This window comes from Balaenoptera acutorostrata, chromosome 20 (assembly GCF_949987535.1).
Source record: "Balaenoptera acutorostrata chromosome 20, mBalAcu1.1, whole genome shotgun sequence".
Taxonomy (NCBI): Eukaryota; Metazoa; Chordata; class Mammalia; order Artiodactyla; family Balaenopteridae; genus Balaenoptera; species Balaenoptera acutorostrata.
This window is the reverse complement of record NC_080083.1, coordinates 45,490,286-45,503,471: the sequence shown is the minus strand read 5'-3', so window position 1 is coordinate 45,503,471 and position 13,186 is coordinate 45,490,286. Positions and strand designations below refer to the sequence as shown.

The 13,186-nt window shown below is 47.3% G+C and overlaps 1 protein-coding gene across 3 annotated transcripts in view; it reads left to right on the top strand.

Moving 5' to 3' along the window:
* SOCS7 (suppressor of cytokine signaling 7) overlaps positions 1-12,911 on the top strand; it is a 33,611-nt gene extending 20,700 nt beyond the window's left edge. For all 3 annotated transcript variants that reach the window (XM_057536196.1, XM_057536195.1, XM_057536194.1), the window contains 3 exons: positions 2,021-2,156; positions 2,575-2,728; positions 7,141-12,911. In XM_057536196.1, coding sequence (XP_057392179.1) covers positions 2,021-2,156; positions 2,575-2,698 — 260 coding nt within the window. In that variant the 3' untranslated portion in view covers positions 2,699-2,728; positions 7,141-12,911. The remainder of the gene's footprint in view (positions 1-2,020; positions 2,157-2,574; positions 2,729-7,140) is intronic.
* Positions 12,912-13,186: the final 275 nt, after the last annotated feature.

Sequence of the window (13,186 nt, the reverse complement as noted above, 5' to 3'; positions counted from 1 at the left end):
GGTCAGTTTGACACCAGGGAATATCAGAGAATTAACAGGTTTCAAATTGCTATTTGTGAACTTAAGGCTAAAAGTAACACAATTAAATAGGCAAGTATATATGGTCATTAAAATTCAAGTAGGCAAAAAATCAGATAATTGTATGCTACTTATTATCCTGACCTCTTTAAGCACAAGTCCTATAGTCCTTCTTTGGGAATAAATAATTGGGTGCATAAATTACTTTTATCTCTGAAACATCATGTTGAGTTTAGCAATATTACAACCAACCCCCCAGGAAGCTTTCCGTTTGTCATAGTTTAATTTACTAAAGACTGTTTTTAAAACATGAGAGAAAGGGTAAAATTCAAAGAGGAATTTGAACCCCAATCATTTTAAAACCACTTGAGTTTAAATATATTCAAGAGAAAAATCCATGTGTGAATTTTTTTTTTTTAATGGTGTGTGTGGGTGGAGGAGGGCTACAGTGCTTCAAAATATAAGCCTTAGATTTGAAGGGATGGGGGTGAGAAGTCAAGGACTAAGAGAGGCTGGTCCTGAATCAAGGAACTGTGACTGTCTGGACAGCCCCCCTGTCAGACAGTCACAGGCGCAGGCACTCTGGGGAGACTCCTGGAGGACCCTCCTTTGAGGTTCCCTGGGCTAAACTCTTCCTCAGACAGAGCAGGTGTTCAAGGAAGGCCAGCTTTGTTGGTTCTGTGCTGTGAGCACATTCTCTAAGCTCAATAGGCCTCAGTTTCTTCCTTGTAAAATGCGGATAATAGTGCTATCTTTCTGAATACGGCTTTGAAGACTAAATCAGTTAAATGATTTTAAGATAAGCTTACTTGTTTAGCATAACATGTATTTCAATTTTTTTTAGAAAGTCAGTTGTTAACGACCATGAAAGGGCTTTGGGAGGCAATCTGCAAGCTTTAATTTTTTCTTCTCATGCCTTCAAACAAAATTTAAACTGTTTGAAATTAAACTCCAAAAATACTAGATATTTTATTTCCCAACAAGTTGTCTACAGAATTTCTTTTGATATGGCAATGGCTGAGAAAAGAATTCTTTCAAAGGTTTTGCAACTCAGATTCTTTCTGAGAGCACTTTTCTTGTTTACTTTCCATAGCCCCTTTGTTTATTGAAACCAGGGTATTCTTTGTTCCCCTGAATCTGTTTCAGTGTCCCTGACATTCTGGGTGTCTCCATTCTGTGGTGTTGACCCCTGGGGGGTTGGAATTTCCCAGCACAGAGTCTGCTGATATTGCTATGAAACGTAAGAGTGTGGGGCTCCCATCAGCCGTGGCTGGCATTAGTCAGCAGGCACTTGTGCGCAGAGTAGTACCAATTCCAGCTTGCCCAAGCTACTGTAGTTGCTTTTCTTTTAAAAGCATCATCCTCTTTTTTTCTGTTCCTGTACCCAACCTAAAATTTCAGAAGCAAGGAGGGTGGTTGGTGGGGGTGGAGGGTTGGTGGGGAGTAAGAGGTAGCTAAACCTGACTGTCCCGGCTTGAAGTAAATGGCAGGAGTGACAGGCTTATAAAATTTGATCCTAGCTGTTGCCTTCTGCTTACCAGCCTCTCAGGTGGAATTTGGTGGGTACCCCTCTGAACAGCCTTTCTGAGTCCTCACCTTCAGGGTACTCTAGATGCTAAACAAGTGTCTCCCATTCCCAATAGGGATACCTTTGATTCTTGCCCTTCACTGAGAGCCTTGGGCCTGGGATTGGCCACTTGGCTCCGAGCAAAGTCTGTAACTCGGCATTTTTCATTGAACTGTTCTGAAGAGCAAGACTCTTAGCTGTTAAGAGTGAAGCTGGGGAGGCCTGCAGCAGGGGAGCATAGATTCCCTTGAGTATGAAATACGGTAGTGGTGGTATGGAAATCAGCAGTCCTTTGTGGAGGGGAGCTTTTGCACAGAACACATAGATGAACTGTAAAGAAGCCGCATTTCCCTTCCCTGGATTCTCTTTATAAGGAAAATTATAGTTAGCTGTATAGTGTCATCTGAATATTTCTCTCGGTTTTCGTTCTTGAAGGACTGCCACCAACTCCAGTCCAGCTGCTCTATCCGGTGTCCCGATTCAGCAATGTCAAATCCCTCCAGCACCTCTGCCGATTCCGAATCCGACAGCTCGTCCGGATAGATCACATCCCGGATCTCCCACTGCCTAAGTACAATGGGGTCTTTAGAGGTGGGGCAGGAGTGGAAGGGTTAGTTACAGTGTTAGTGAGGCCTGCAAGCTGAGTGTACCGGCAGAGCCTGGCAACTCACAGGCGTTGTCCTTTCACTTCTCCTATGTCTTAGCACCTAACCTAGAAATGTCACATTACAGCCAGGAAGGAGGAAGGTGTATGTGTGTGTTGGCTTCCCTTCTGCAGACTCTGTGAAGGGTAGAGTGGAGGTGGTAAGAGGGAGGGAGACAGAACTATAATAAGTGAGAAAGTGAGAATTTTGTCAGGGCAACAAAGAGTCTTTGGTGTTGTCTCAACCATACAGGGATTGAAAAGAAGGGAGGGTTGAATAAAGGTGGTCTTTCTTTTATAAGCTATGTATAACATTTTGTGTGTATCCCTCTTGTGTTATTCGTAGGCCTCTGATCTCTTATATCCGAAAGTTCTACTACTATGATCCTCAGGAAGAGGTATACCTGTCTCTAAAGGAAGCGCAGCTCATTTCCAAACAGAAGCAAGAGGTTTTGGAACCCTCCACGTAGCGAGGGGCCCCATGCTGGTCACCACCAAGGGTATGCCACCACTCTGCCTCACTGTCCAACCTCGTCTCTCCTGGGCGGTTATCATGCACTGGGCTTCGTCCGCCTTCCTCTCACCCCATGCGTATACCCTGATCCAGGCATCTGTCCAGAGAGTCGCCACATTTGATCATGGAGTCCCAGGGAGGCACATACCCCAATTGGGAGAAGAGCAGATAGACACAAGAGGCTTAAAGAGTATTTGCCAAGCAACAAGCGAGTTAATCACTGAATATATATAAAGAAAACACACAAGTGCAGCTAAGTGTGCAGCCTTCTCTCCTACTTTGGCTGATCGCCCTGATATTGCACAAATGACATATAAAGCAGGAAAGCAAAGGGGAAGAAAACTTCATCAAAGGGAACGCAAAATGCCCTTAATTGTAATAGGCATGCACTTCAGTGAGAGTTCCACTCTGTCCCACGGCTTGGAATATGGGGATGAGGAAAAAACAGCTCGCTCTTCTATTTAGAATTCCATCTGGGCCACTGAAAAGTAAATTGTTGAAAAGAATAAATGAATTAACTAAGGAATTCATTTATCTAAGAGGCTCTTCTCCCATTGCTACACTGAGTATTCATTTATTTTCCCATAAAATATCTTGGAATACTGGTTTGCACATATGAATTCTAATTAGTCTTCTTGGGAATTCCCTGGTGGTCCAGTGGTTAGGACTCCACGCTTTCAGTGCCGAGGGCGTGGGTTCGATTTCTTGTCAGGGAACTAAGATCCCACATGCCTCAGGGCTCGGCCAAAAAAAAAAAAAAAAAGTCTTCTTAAATTGCACTAACGTGAACATTGAAAGGTAGAGGGGAGTAGGGAACAAAATTGCCAGAGAATGGTGATTTTGGTAGTGTGGGTTATGTGCAAGATCTCACATTCTACTGATCTACTGCTGGGATGCAGAGACCACCCCCAACCCCTTTTACTGAGGAGTGTCCTTTTTTTAAAAAAAAAAAAAAAAATTAATTAATTAATTAATTAATTTGGCTGTGTTAGGTCTTAGTTGTGGCACGCAAGATCTTTCGTTGCGGCGCTCGGGCTTCTCTCTAGTTGTGGTGCATGGGCTTCTCTCTAATTGCAGCGCGCCGGCTCTCTAGTTGTGGTGCACAGGCTTAGTTTCCCCGCGGCATGTGGGATCTTAGTTCCCCGACCAGGGATCGAACCCGCGTCCCCTGCATTGGAAGGTAGATTCTTAACCACTGGATCACCAGGGAAGTCCCAAGTGTCCTTTTTTTAAAAAAAATTATTTATTTTATTTATTTATTTTTGGCTGCGTTGGGTCTTTGTTGCTGTGCGCGGGCTTTCTCTAGTTGTGGCAAGCGGGGGCTACTCTTCGTTGCGGTGCACAGGCTTCTCATTGTTGTGGCTTCTCTTGTTGCGGAGCACGGGCTCTAGGCATGCGGGCTTCAGTAGCTGCGGCATGCAGGCTCAGTAGTTGTGGCTCATGCACTCTAGATCGCAGGCTCAGTAGTTGTGGTGCACGGGCTTAGTTGCTCCGCGTCATGTGGGATCTTCCCGGACCAGCGCTTGAACCCATGTCCCCTGCATTGGCAGGCAGATTCTTAACCACCGCGCCACCAGTGAAACCCCTGAGTGTCCTTTTTAAGCACTGAATTCTTCTGCTTCTCTTCTAACCTCCTCTGTTCCCAATCCCATCCCCCATACAAAACAAACTAAGGGGAATAACCCACAGGAGTGACAGCCTTAGAGTGAAAAGGGGGCTTTAATTCTCCCCACCTTCTCAGTTCTCTTCATAATGGGAGAAAATGACAACTGGTGTTTTTGTCCTGTGGGTTTTTTTGTGGCTCAGGTGAACCCAGCTGTGTGTCTCCTCTTGGCTCTGGTAGTCCCTGATCCTGTGCTACTGCGAGGGAGAGCATGTGAGCCAGGTTTAGCAAGGGGAGAAGGAATGAAGAAGAGAGATCAAGGAATGGTATCTCCAGGAGGCTGTGGAGTTTTAACTTAAAGGATCCTGGGCTGGATGTACAGTTTCTTTGTAATGTCTTCAGTTACAGGCATACCTTGGAGATACCTTGGGTTCATTTCCAGACCACTGCAAGAGAGCAAATATCGCAATAAAGCAAGTCACATGATTTTTTTGGTTTCCCAGAGCATATAAGTTTTATCTATACTATACTGTAGTCTGTTAAGTGTGCACTAGCATTATGTCTAAAAAAATCTACATAACTTAATTTAAAAATATTTTATTGCTAAAAAATGCTAACTATCATCTGATGATGTGGGATTGCCACAAACCTTCAATTTGTAAAAACGCAGTATCTGTGAAATGCAGTGAAGCGAAACAAGTTAAACGAGGTGTGCCTGTATCGGCGAGCTCTGTGCCCCTGGAAGTGTCTCCTAAAACATCTTAGTGCTCTAACGTCTAGGAGGGTTTCTCTGCTTGGTGGCTTTGCAGTGATTAGGGTGGGGAACTAGGGGGACCCACCTACCCAACTGCGCTGTTGAGGAGTAATTGGGACCCTTCAGTTAGAGCACCGTTTCTGTGGGTGCTGTGCCTTAGGAGGGGCCCCCACGAACACAGGCACATTCAGAGAAAGGTTCAGGATGGTGGGGGACTCCACACTTCATCATGTGGGGAATAAATGATTATCATGGACCAGAGAAGTTTTAGGGTACGAGGGGCTTGGTGGCCAAAAGAAGTATTTGATGGATTTTCCTAAGGAAGAGTGATTAAACTTATTCTTTGTGGTTCCAGGGGGCAGGAGAAGGACCACAGTATAAGTTTTAAACAGATTTCAGTCCAGCTTTAGAAGAAGCTTTTTAACAGATCTAAATATGGAATGGTTTTCCACAGGAGTTAGTGAGTTCCCCATCATTTATTTATTCATTCAGCAGACATCTATAAAGTAGCCAGTGTGAATTGGGAAGAGGGTGCTGAGCAAGATAGTCAAAGGCCCTGTGCTCACAGAGCTGCAGTTCTTGTAGGGAGAGACAGACAGCAACATGTAAGTAAGTGAATAGGTTAATTTCAGTTGACTGTACATGTTATGAGGAAAATAAAACTGGGTGAAGTGTAGTGGTTAATGGTAGCGTACTACTCAAGTTTGAATGATCAGGGAAGCCTCCTGTGAGGACGTGACATTTCAGCTGAGATTTGAATATCAAGGAGTTAACCGTGAGAGGATCTTGGAAACTGGCATTCTAGGCAGGGGATCCTATAAATACAAAGGCCCTGATATGATCAGGTATAGGCTGGGGCTAGCCATTTGCCACGAGTGTGGGGGGGCAGTCATGTATTGGCTAAGGATTGCACTGAACTCCCGGGGCCTCTTTTTGCTGTGACACTGGGATTGTTGCTTGTAGCAAAGAATAAGCATCATGCTGTACTTGCTCCTAGGACCCCTTGAAAAAGGGAAGTAACACTTCCCAAGGGAAAGGCCTTTCAGGTGTGAAATTCGGCCATTGTGATTTCTTGTTGGTCAGGCTGGTTTTTTTTTTTTTTTTTTTTTTAAGGATTTTCTTTTTTTTTTAATTAATTAATTAATTTATTTTTGTCTGTATTGGGTCTTCGGTTCGTGCAAGGGCTTTCTCCAGTTGCGGCAAGCGGGGGCCACTCTTCATCGCGGTGCGGGGACCGCTCTTCATCGCGGTGCACGGGCCTTTCTCCATCGCGGCCCCTCCCGTTGCGGGGCACAGGCTCCAGACGCGCAGGCTCAGCAATTGTGGCTCACGGGCCCAGCTGCTCCGTGGCACGTGGGATCCTCCCAGACCAGGGCTCGAACCCATGTCCCCTGCATTAGCAGGCAGATTCTCAACCACTGCGCCACCAGGGAAGCCCGGTCAGGCTGGTTTTAATTTCAGAGTTCCCAGTGGGCCACTTGGTCTGTGTGTGCTCTTACCTGGAGAATTTTTTGCCAGGGTACTTGGAGTTAGGGCACAGTTAGGGTAACAGCTGGAACAGTGCCCTTCTTAAATCAGAAGGTAGAAGCTGCACTGGCCTTTGTGATTATATGTCAGCCCTCTTCAATAGCCAGAAGCCACAGGGCCTACAGCTATTTCTAGCTTGGCTCACCAGGGGTTACTCCAGGGACTCAGTTCTTTTTTCAATGCCTAGAGCAGGTGGGCCTTAGGGAAGAAGTTGGGGGGAAAAGTGTGTGGAAATTGAAGGGGAACGGGAAAGAGAGAAGGGAGGCAGTGTGTAGGACATCCTTATTAGTCATTTTAGGACCTTTTTTTGGCGACCAGGTTGTAGGCTGCTCAGGTCCCCGTGACAAAGGCCACTGCTGCATCCCCAGCCAGCTGCAGTGTTTGTGGAAGCACTTGGCTCTCCAGGCCCCGTTCTCCCTTTGAGCTGTACTTCTCCACCTCCAGAGGCTGTTCTTTCACTCCATTTTGGTTCCACTCTATTGAGCCACTCTAATTATTCCCCTTTTTTACCTAGGCATTTGGTTGCCAAGCTCCAGTTTCGAAGAACCAAATGAAGCTACCATGAAAAGGGGAGTGAAGAAAACAAGAGGAATAGGAAGGGTTGGGATCCTCTGTGCAAAGACTTTGGTTCCCCTCGCCGCCCTGGGGCTTGGATGAAGCACATGACCAGACTCTCTGAGTGGGGCTCCACCTTGTCACATCCAGCCCTGTGCTGCTGGAACTGGATGAACTCCTTGGAAAACTGGAAGAAGTCTCAACACTGTTCCTTTTTCAGAAGTTTTGTTCTGGATATTTGCATTTCTCAGTATGGAAAACTCACCCTAAAGGCAGCTGGGGTTTGTGTGCATTGGGTTGGAAGTGGTGCCAAGGGTGAGCATATCCAAAGGAGAGGTGGGGAGGAGAGGGCACTGCCAGTGAGGGTCATTCAGGTGGTGCCAAAGGCAGAATTCGAGTCTCCACCATTGACCTTGAAGAAGGGAAAAGAAGGAGTCAGAAGTGCAAATCAAGTCGGGAGTTTCTGAGGGCTGAGAATCTGCTTCTCTGTAGGCATGGATAGCTTCAGCAGGAGCAGGGAAGAGAGGAGGGTGGGTGGTCTCGAATAGATGATGACTGGACAGAACTGGCACATAGCTCTGCTGGGGGAAGTAGTGACTCCTCGCATACTTTGCTTTTAAGGTTTAGGAACCTGATATCAGAATCACCTCTCATAGCAGCTGTGTTGGTTTTGTTTTACTGAATTCCTAAATTCTGTGACCTCAAGTTACCCCTGTTCTTCCTCTACCCTCAACCCATTCCCTTGAGATAACTGTACCGTTCACTCTGGTCATGGTAACATCATTCCTATTGCTTCCACCGTCTGTCGAGGCAATAGTTTTTCTCATCACCTGAACAGTTCAGAGCTCCAATCCCTGGCTGCTGAAGTTAATGGAGCGTGCTTCCAGATTCTTAATGGCAAACCATACCCATGACTTAGTCAGTGTTCCTTACCTCCACATGTCTGTCAGCTAGTGAGAGGGAATGTGGAGGAAGGTGAGAAATGAAGCTATTGTGCTCTTCCTAGAGAAAGCTCCCTAGTGTCTCAGCCTTAATGGCATGTCTGAGACCAATGAGGAGGGAGGAGAGCATTACAGCTCATGTTCTTAGGTTTGTCTGGAGCAGGAGGTAGCAAGGGCTTCTTAATTTTCCTGAGTTCTTTCTGGCAACCCAAACATTTTCCTGAGTTAGATCCTGTTTGCCCTCCTTTCATTGGGAAGTCTGTCAGATATTGATTTGAGAGTTGCCTGTTTTCCAGATGGAAGTGGAGGAAGAGGGAGAAAAACTCCAGTGATTTTCTGAACTTGGCCATTGTCAAATCATATAACATTATGAGTTTGCTTTTCTATAGAGTTACTCTGAGGAGAGGTTTGCTATTAAGATGTGAAAATTGAGCTGTTTGATCTTTATTACTCTTTTGCAGTAAGTATTCCAACAGACTGCCTCTTTTGGTTCCCCTATGCTTATATCTGCCTCATCGCATGAGATAAATAATATTGTCAGGTTGTGGTTTCCTGATCGTTTGGGGTGAGGCCCCAGTGTCTTGTAATTTATAGGACTGCCTCATCTGGGAGAATTGGCCTTCTGCCTTACGTCCTGCATGGAATGACCATTCTTCCTCCTTATAGCTGAATAGGGAGGAAACTTGCATTGTTACCTGGCTGTGAAGAGGTGGCCCACAAGATGAGCTTTGTAGCGTAAACACAGCCCACCCACCTTTGATTTGTCGTGTGGTATCTCTTCTCTCTCTGGCTGCCATGGTAGTATTACCAACCAGTTAAGGTTGTGATCCCGGGAATTGGCTTAACCTATGGGTCTTGCCTCTTGAAGGTACAAATTAACTTGCCATCTTGCAGAAAGTGCCACCCAACTGTAGAGCCTGCTGTCTGGAATCCATTGAGATCCTCGCGTGGCTGTTGTGCGGCTACGTGGGATCATTTTTCTTTTTTTTTTTAAACTACTTCTTAGTGTTCATTTGCCTGATTCTGGGCTAGCTGCTGTGGAAAACACAGGAGGCGGAAGACATATTATGTGGCCTAAGGGAGCTTTTAGGTGGCTGCCACACACGAAGCATTTGGAGAATGACTCAGCATGGCAGAGGGAATCAAGGGCTGTCTTGAAAGAAATTCAGAGTGGGTAAGATCAGTGTAGATCAGATGGTCTAGGAAAGCTCTGGTGCTGTGAGACTTTGGTTTTTAGGTGAGGGCAGGGCAGTGAGATGAGAAACAAGAACAGGAGCACAGAAGCAGAAATCTGCAGGGTGTGTACTGAACAGTGCACAGACCCAAGTTAGAGCAGTGGCATCAAAGAATCCTTTTTCTGTGCTGTGGTCTAGACTGAAACTTCTAGTCATCAGGCAGGTCTGAATGCTGAGGGGTTATGATGGCGAGGTGGAGCCCAAAGCCAGAAGTCAGCCAGGTTCCTGCCTGTGGCCAGGGACCTCACTGCTCTCAGCACAGCCTGGATGAGGAAGGCAGAGCCCCTGGACCCCTTGTGGTACCAGGGGTTTCCAGTGGAGAATCCATACTCTCAGGTACAAAACCAAACCAGCTGAGGAGGCGTGACCCACCCTCACCACCATCTTTTCTCCTCCCGGGAAGGGTAGTGTTTACTGTGCCCGTGATCTGTCTGTGCATTAGTCACAGCCCAGGCCGTAGCCTGGTCTGTCCTCAGTAGAGTGGGCTATAAGACAGAGTTGTGCAGGAGGAAACGGGCTTCATCAGGAGGTGAGGAGGAAGGGCACCAGCCTGGTCAGAGTAAACAGGGAGGGGCAGGGGCAGCTGGCCTTCTCAGCAGCTCCCCTTCACCTCTCCTGCCTGCGCCCCCTGCCCCCCTGCCAATTCTGTGTAGTGCTAATTGAAATGCAGTCTACAGAGGGAACTCAGTGCTTTTTGGTCATTGTATTTTCAAGTCACAAACTGGAAAAGGTTCTCACTTCTAGGGACCCGTCATCATCGGTGTCTTAAGTTGTGGATGGGTGATGTCAATACCCTCAGGCCCTGCCTGTGTAACCCTGCTTGTTTATGACTGATCTACTGTAACCTTCCTCAGGACAGGCGTGAACCACTGTGAGTTAGTGACAGCTACTGCTACAACTTGCTATTACTTGAAATTCGTGTGCTGTGGTTGCAGGGCGTAAGGCGGTGGGGGCTCTGCTGTGGGGACTAGATAAATGGGTGACGACCAGGAGTTTGGGGCAGTTGGCGATGACCTTGGCCTGGTTGCCTGCCTGTGCCTAGGTGCAGTGAGTGTGACACCCTGGAAGGCCAGCCCTGGGCGGCAGCACCCAGCCTCCTGAGGGGGGAGGTGTGGTGGGGAGCTTGCTGCCGTGGTTTCTCCTCCTCCTCCTCCTCCTTTCCTCCTTGTCACCGGGGCTGATTACGCAGGCCCCTTATTAAGGTTGGGAGAGGTGTGGAGAGCGCGGCAACCCCCCTACGGTGCACATCCAGGAAGCACTGGCAAGGCGGAGGGTGGTTAGTGTTCTCAGATCCGGGGTGAGAGACTGGAGGAAAGCCGGGTGCCCCGGGTGCCAGCCATTTCAGCCCTCACCCCGGGCCCTGGAAGACTGGAAGAGCACAGCCTGCTTGAAGCCCTTGGCCCTGGCAGGAAATGGGGATAGGAGAAACTTGTCCTCTAGGTTAGATTCCCCCCCGCCCTGCTGCCTCTCCCTTGGCTTTGAGCCCTGAAGTTGGAGGCCTAGGCGCTGGCGTATATAGCTCTGTGGCTGCTGGAAGGAGGTCTGAAAGTCATTGTGTGTGTGTGTGTGTGTGTGTGTGTGTTTTCATTTGCAGAAGTTTTGCCACCAGTGGGGGTGTTGAGAGCATCTCCACTGGGGGGAGACCTGCCGTTCGTTGTCCACTTTTAAGAGAATGACGTGCCCCCTGTCCCTAAGGGAGGAGCTTTTGAGTTAGACATTTTCCCTATGGGAATCCTCTTGGTTTGGTTCATGGGAAAGGGGGAAATGGATAAATGATTTTTATCTCTAATTGTCAACACAGCTGTTCTTACACTGAATTTGTGCTATTGCATACATGTAGCCATCTTTCTTTTCACTGCAGCAGTGTTTATCAGTAGTTCAAAATGATTTATTTGCTCCTGGGGAGTAAAACCTTTTTTATTAAAAAAGAAAAAAAAAAAAAAGAAAGAAAGAAAATCATGACCCCCCTCCCCCCATGATAGCTATAGGATTATTGGGCCACAAAGCTCAAGAAAGCGAAGTCAAGTCTGCCAGTCCCCGTGATCTATCCTCTTTTGACATTGGAGTCTTCATGCTCAGCACAAAACGACAGGAGGCCTTGAAAAGATAGCGAAGCCTTGGGAGGTGTGAGATGGGGGTTGGAGCATAGAGACAGAGGCACTGGGGACTCAGATGCTGCAGTTATAAAAATAGAGTAAGGAATTGTATTTAAATTATTGATTCTCTAATCTGCCAGGGAAAGACCTTTCTTTACATACAGATTCCATATTGTCTTTGTCCTTTTCATGCTTCTTGACCTTCCTGGTAGGTGCCCCCAGTTTCTTCCTGTTTCCCATCCTGTCCTCTCTGCCCCTTCTCTCATTCCTTCCCACTCCCATCCACCTCCCAGGAAGCCAGTCCTGCATGCTGAGTCTGTGACATGCCTTCACGCCCATTTCATCTCCTTAGAGGGTACCTGGAATTGCTCCCTCCCCCTCCCACTCCCTCCTCCAGAATGCCGAGAGGGGCAGGCAAAAAGCAGCCAGTCATGGCAGCGGAAGACCTGAATGTCTGCTCGCAGCCGGACTGCGATCTAGTTGCTCCTGGAGATGGAGTGTCAGGTGAACTTAGGACACTCTTGATCAGAACCCAGGAGATCAGAAACCCGCACAGCCCCGCTCCGAGCTTCGTCCTAAGCCCCCTACCCAGCTCAGGTGGAGCAGGAAGGCTGGTCTGACTACTCCATCTCTGGTGCTCCCTTGAACAGGGACCTGCCCCTCGCTGTTAGGCCCAGAACCTTTTCCAAGGGACAAGCATAATCCAGGCACCGCTCCGTGGGCAGGCTGCTTGTTGGAAGGCCCAAACTGGTGCTGCCCGTGCCACAGCCACTGCTGTACAGTTTTTGGTGGTTTTTAAGAAACTCAATGAAGAGGGTTGTCGTTCTGGGCTCGGGGTGGTTGCCCGTTCCTCGCCAGAAGGGGAACCGCATCGCCCCCGCAACCACGTCCGTCCTCTTCGGCCACCCCATCCTCCTCCAAGCCAAAGCGTGGCCTGGCTTTTGTCTTCCCATTTAGTTTTTCTCCTTTCCTCTACCTTTTTGTGCTTAATTTATTAAAATAGTTGCTGTATAATTTATTTTCATAAACTATAAAAAATTACTAAATGGTTAAAATAGACTTGCAGGCCAATCTTAAATGGGGTGGGAGGGTCTGAGGGTGGGCTGGGGAAAGGGAAAGATGTTTTGATATAAACAAAACAAATGCACTTTGGGTGTGTTTTGTTATTTTTCTGGGGATAGATGGGAGGGTGTTGGGATGTCCCTGTAGATTAGTTCCAGAATGGGGTGTCTGTATATACTGTATTCATAGGCATGTTTGACTCTTGTAAAGGGACATTAGTAGCTGCTGCAGGTCCTGTTTGGAAACCCCATGTATAATTCCCGGTTTTTTGTAAGTGTCAGTGCGGGAGACATTTGACTCTTGTGTTTGTATCTGCTTTTTATGATTGCTGTACTGACCCATGTCTTTTTGCGGAAGGGGTGAAAAGAGATTTGAAATAAAAATGTTTAGAAATTCTTTCATGTTATTTGGGTTGTTGTTTTTCAGTCCCTCTCTCATCTCGTATGACTCCTCACACTATCACCACCCACTTAGGGTCAGATGACCCACCTCTGGCAATTGGAGAATCCCTGTGATGTCAGCTAAGCAGAGCACATCCAGAACTGGTCTTGTCGGAATTAGAGATGTTGAAAAATTCCTGAGGCTGATGGCCATTGCTCAGAGCTGCTTTCTCCTTCCCCAGGAAATGCAGGAGACTTCCAGAGAGCTTTCTGGGGCCTTTTTGCTCTACT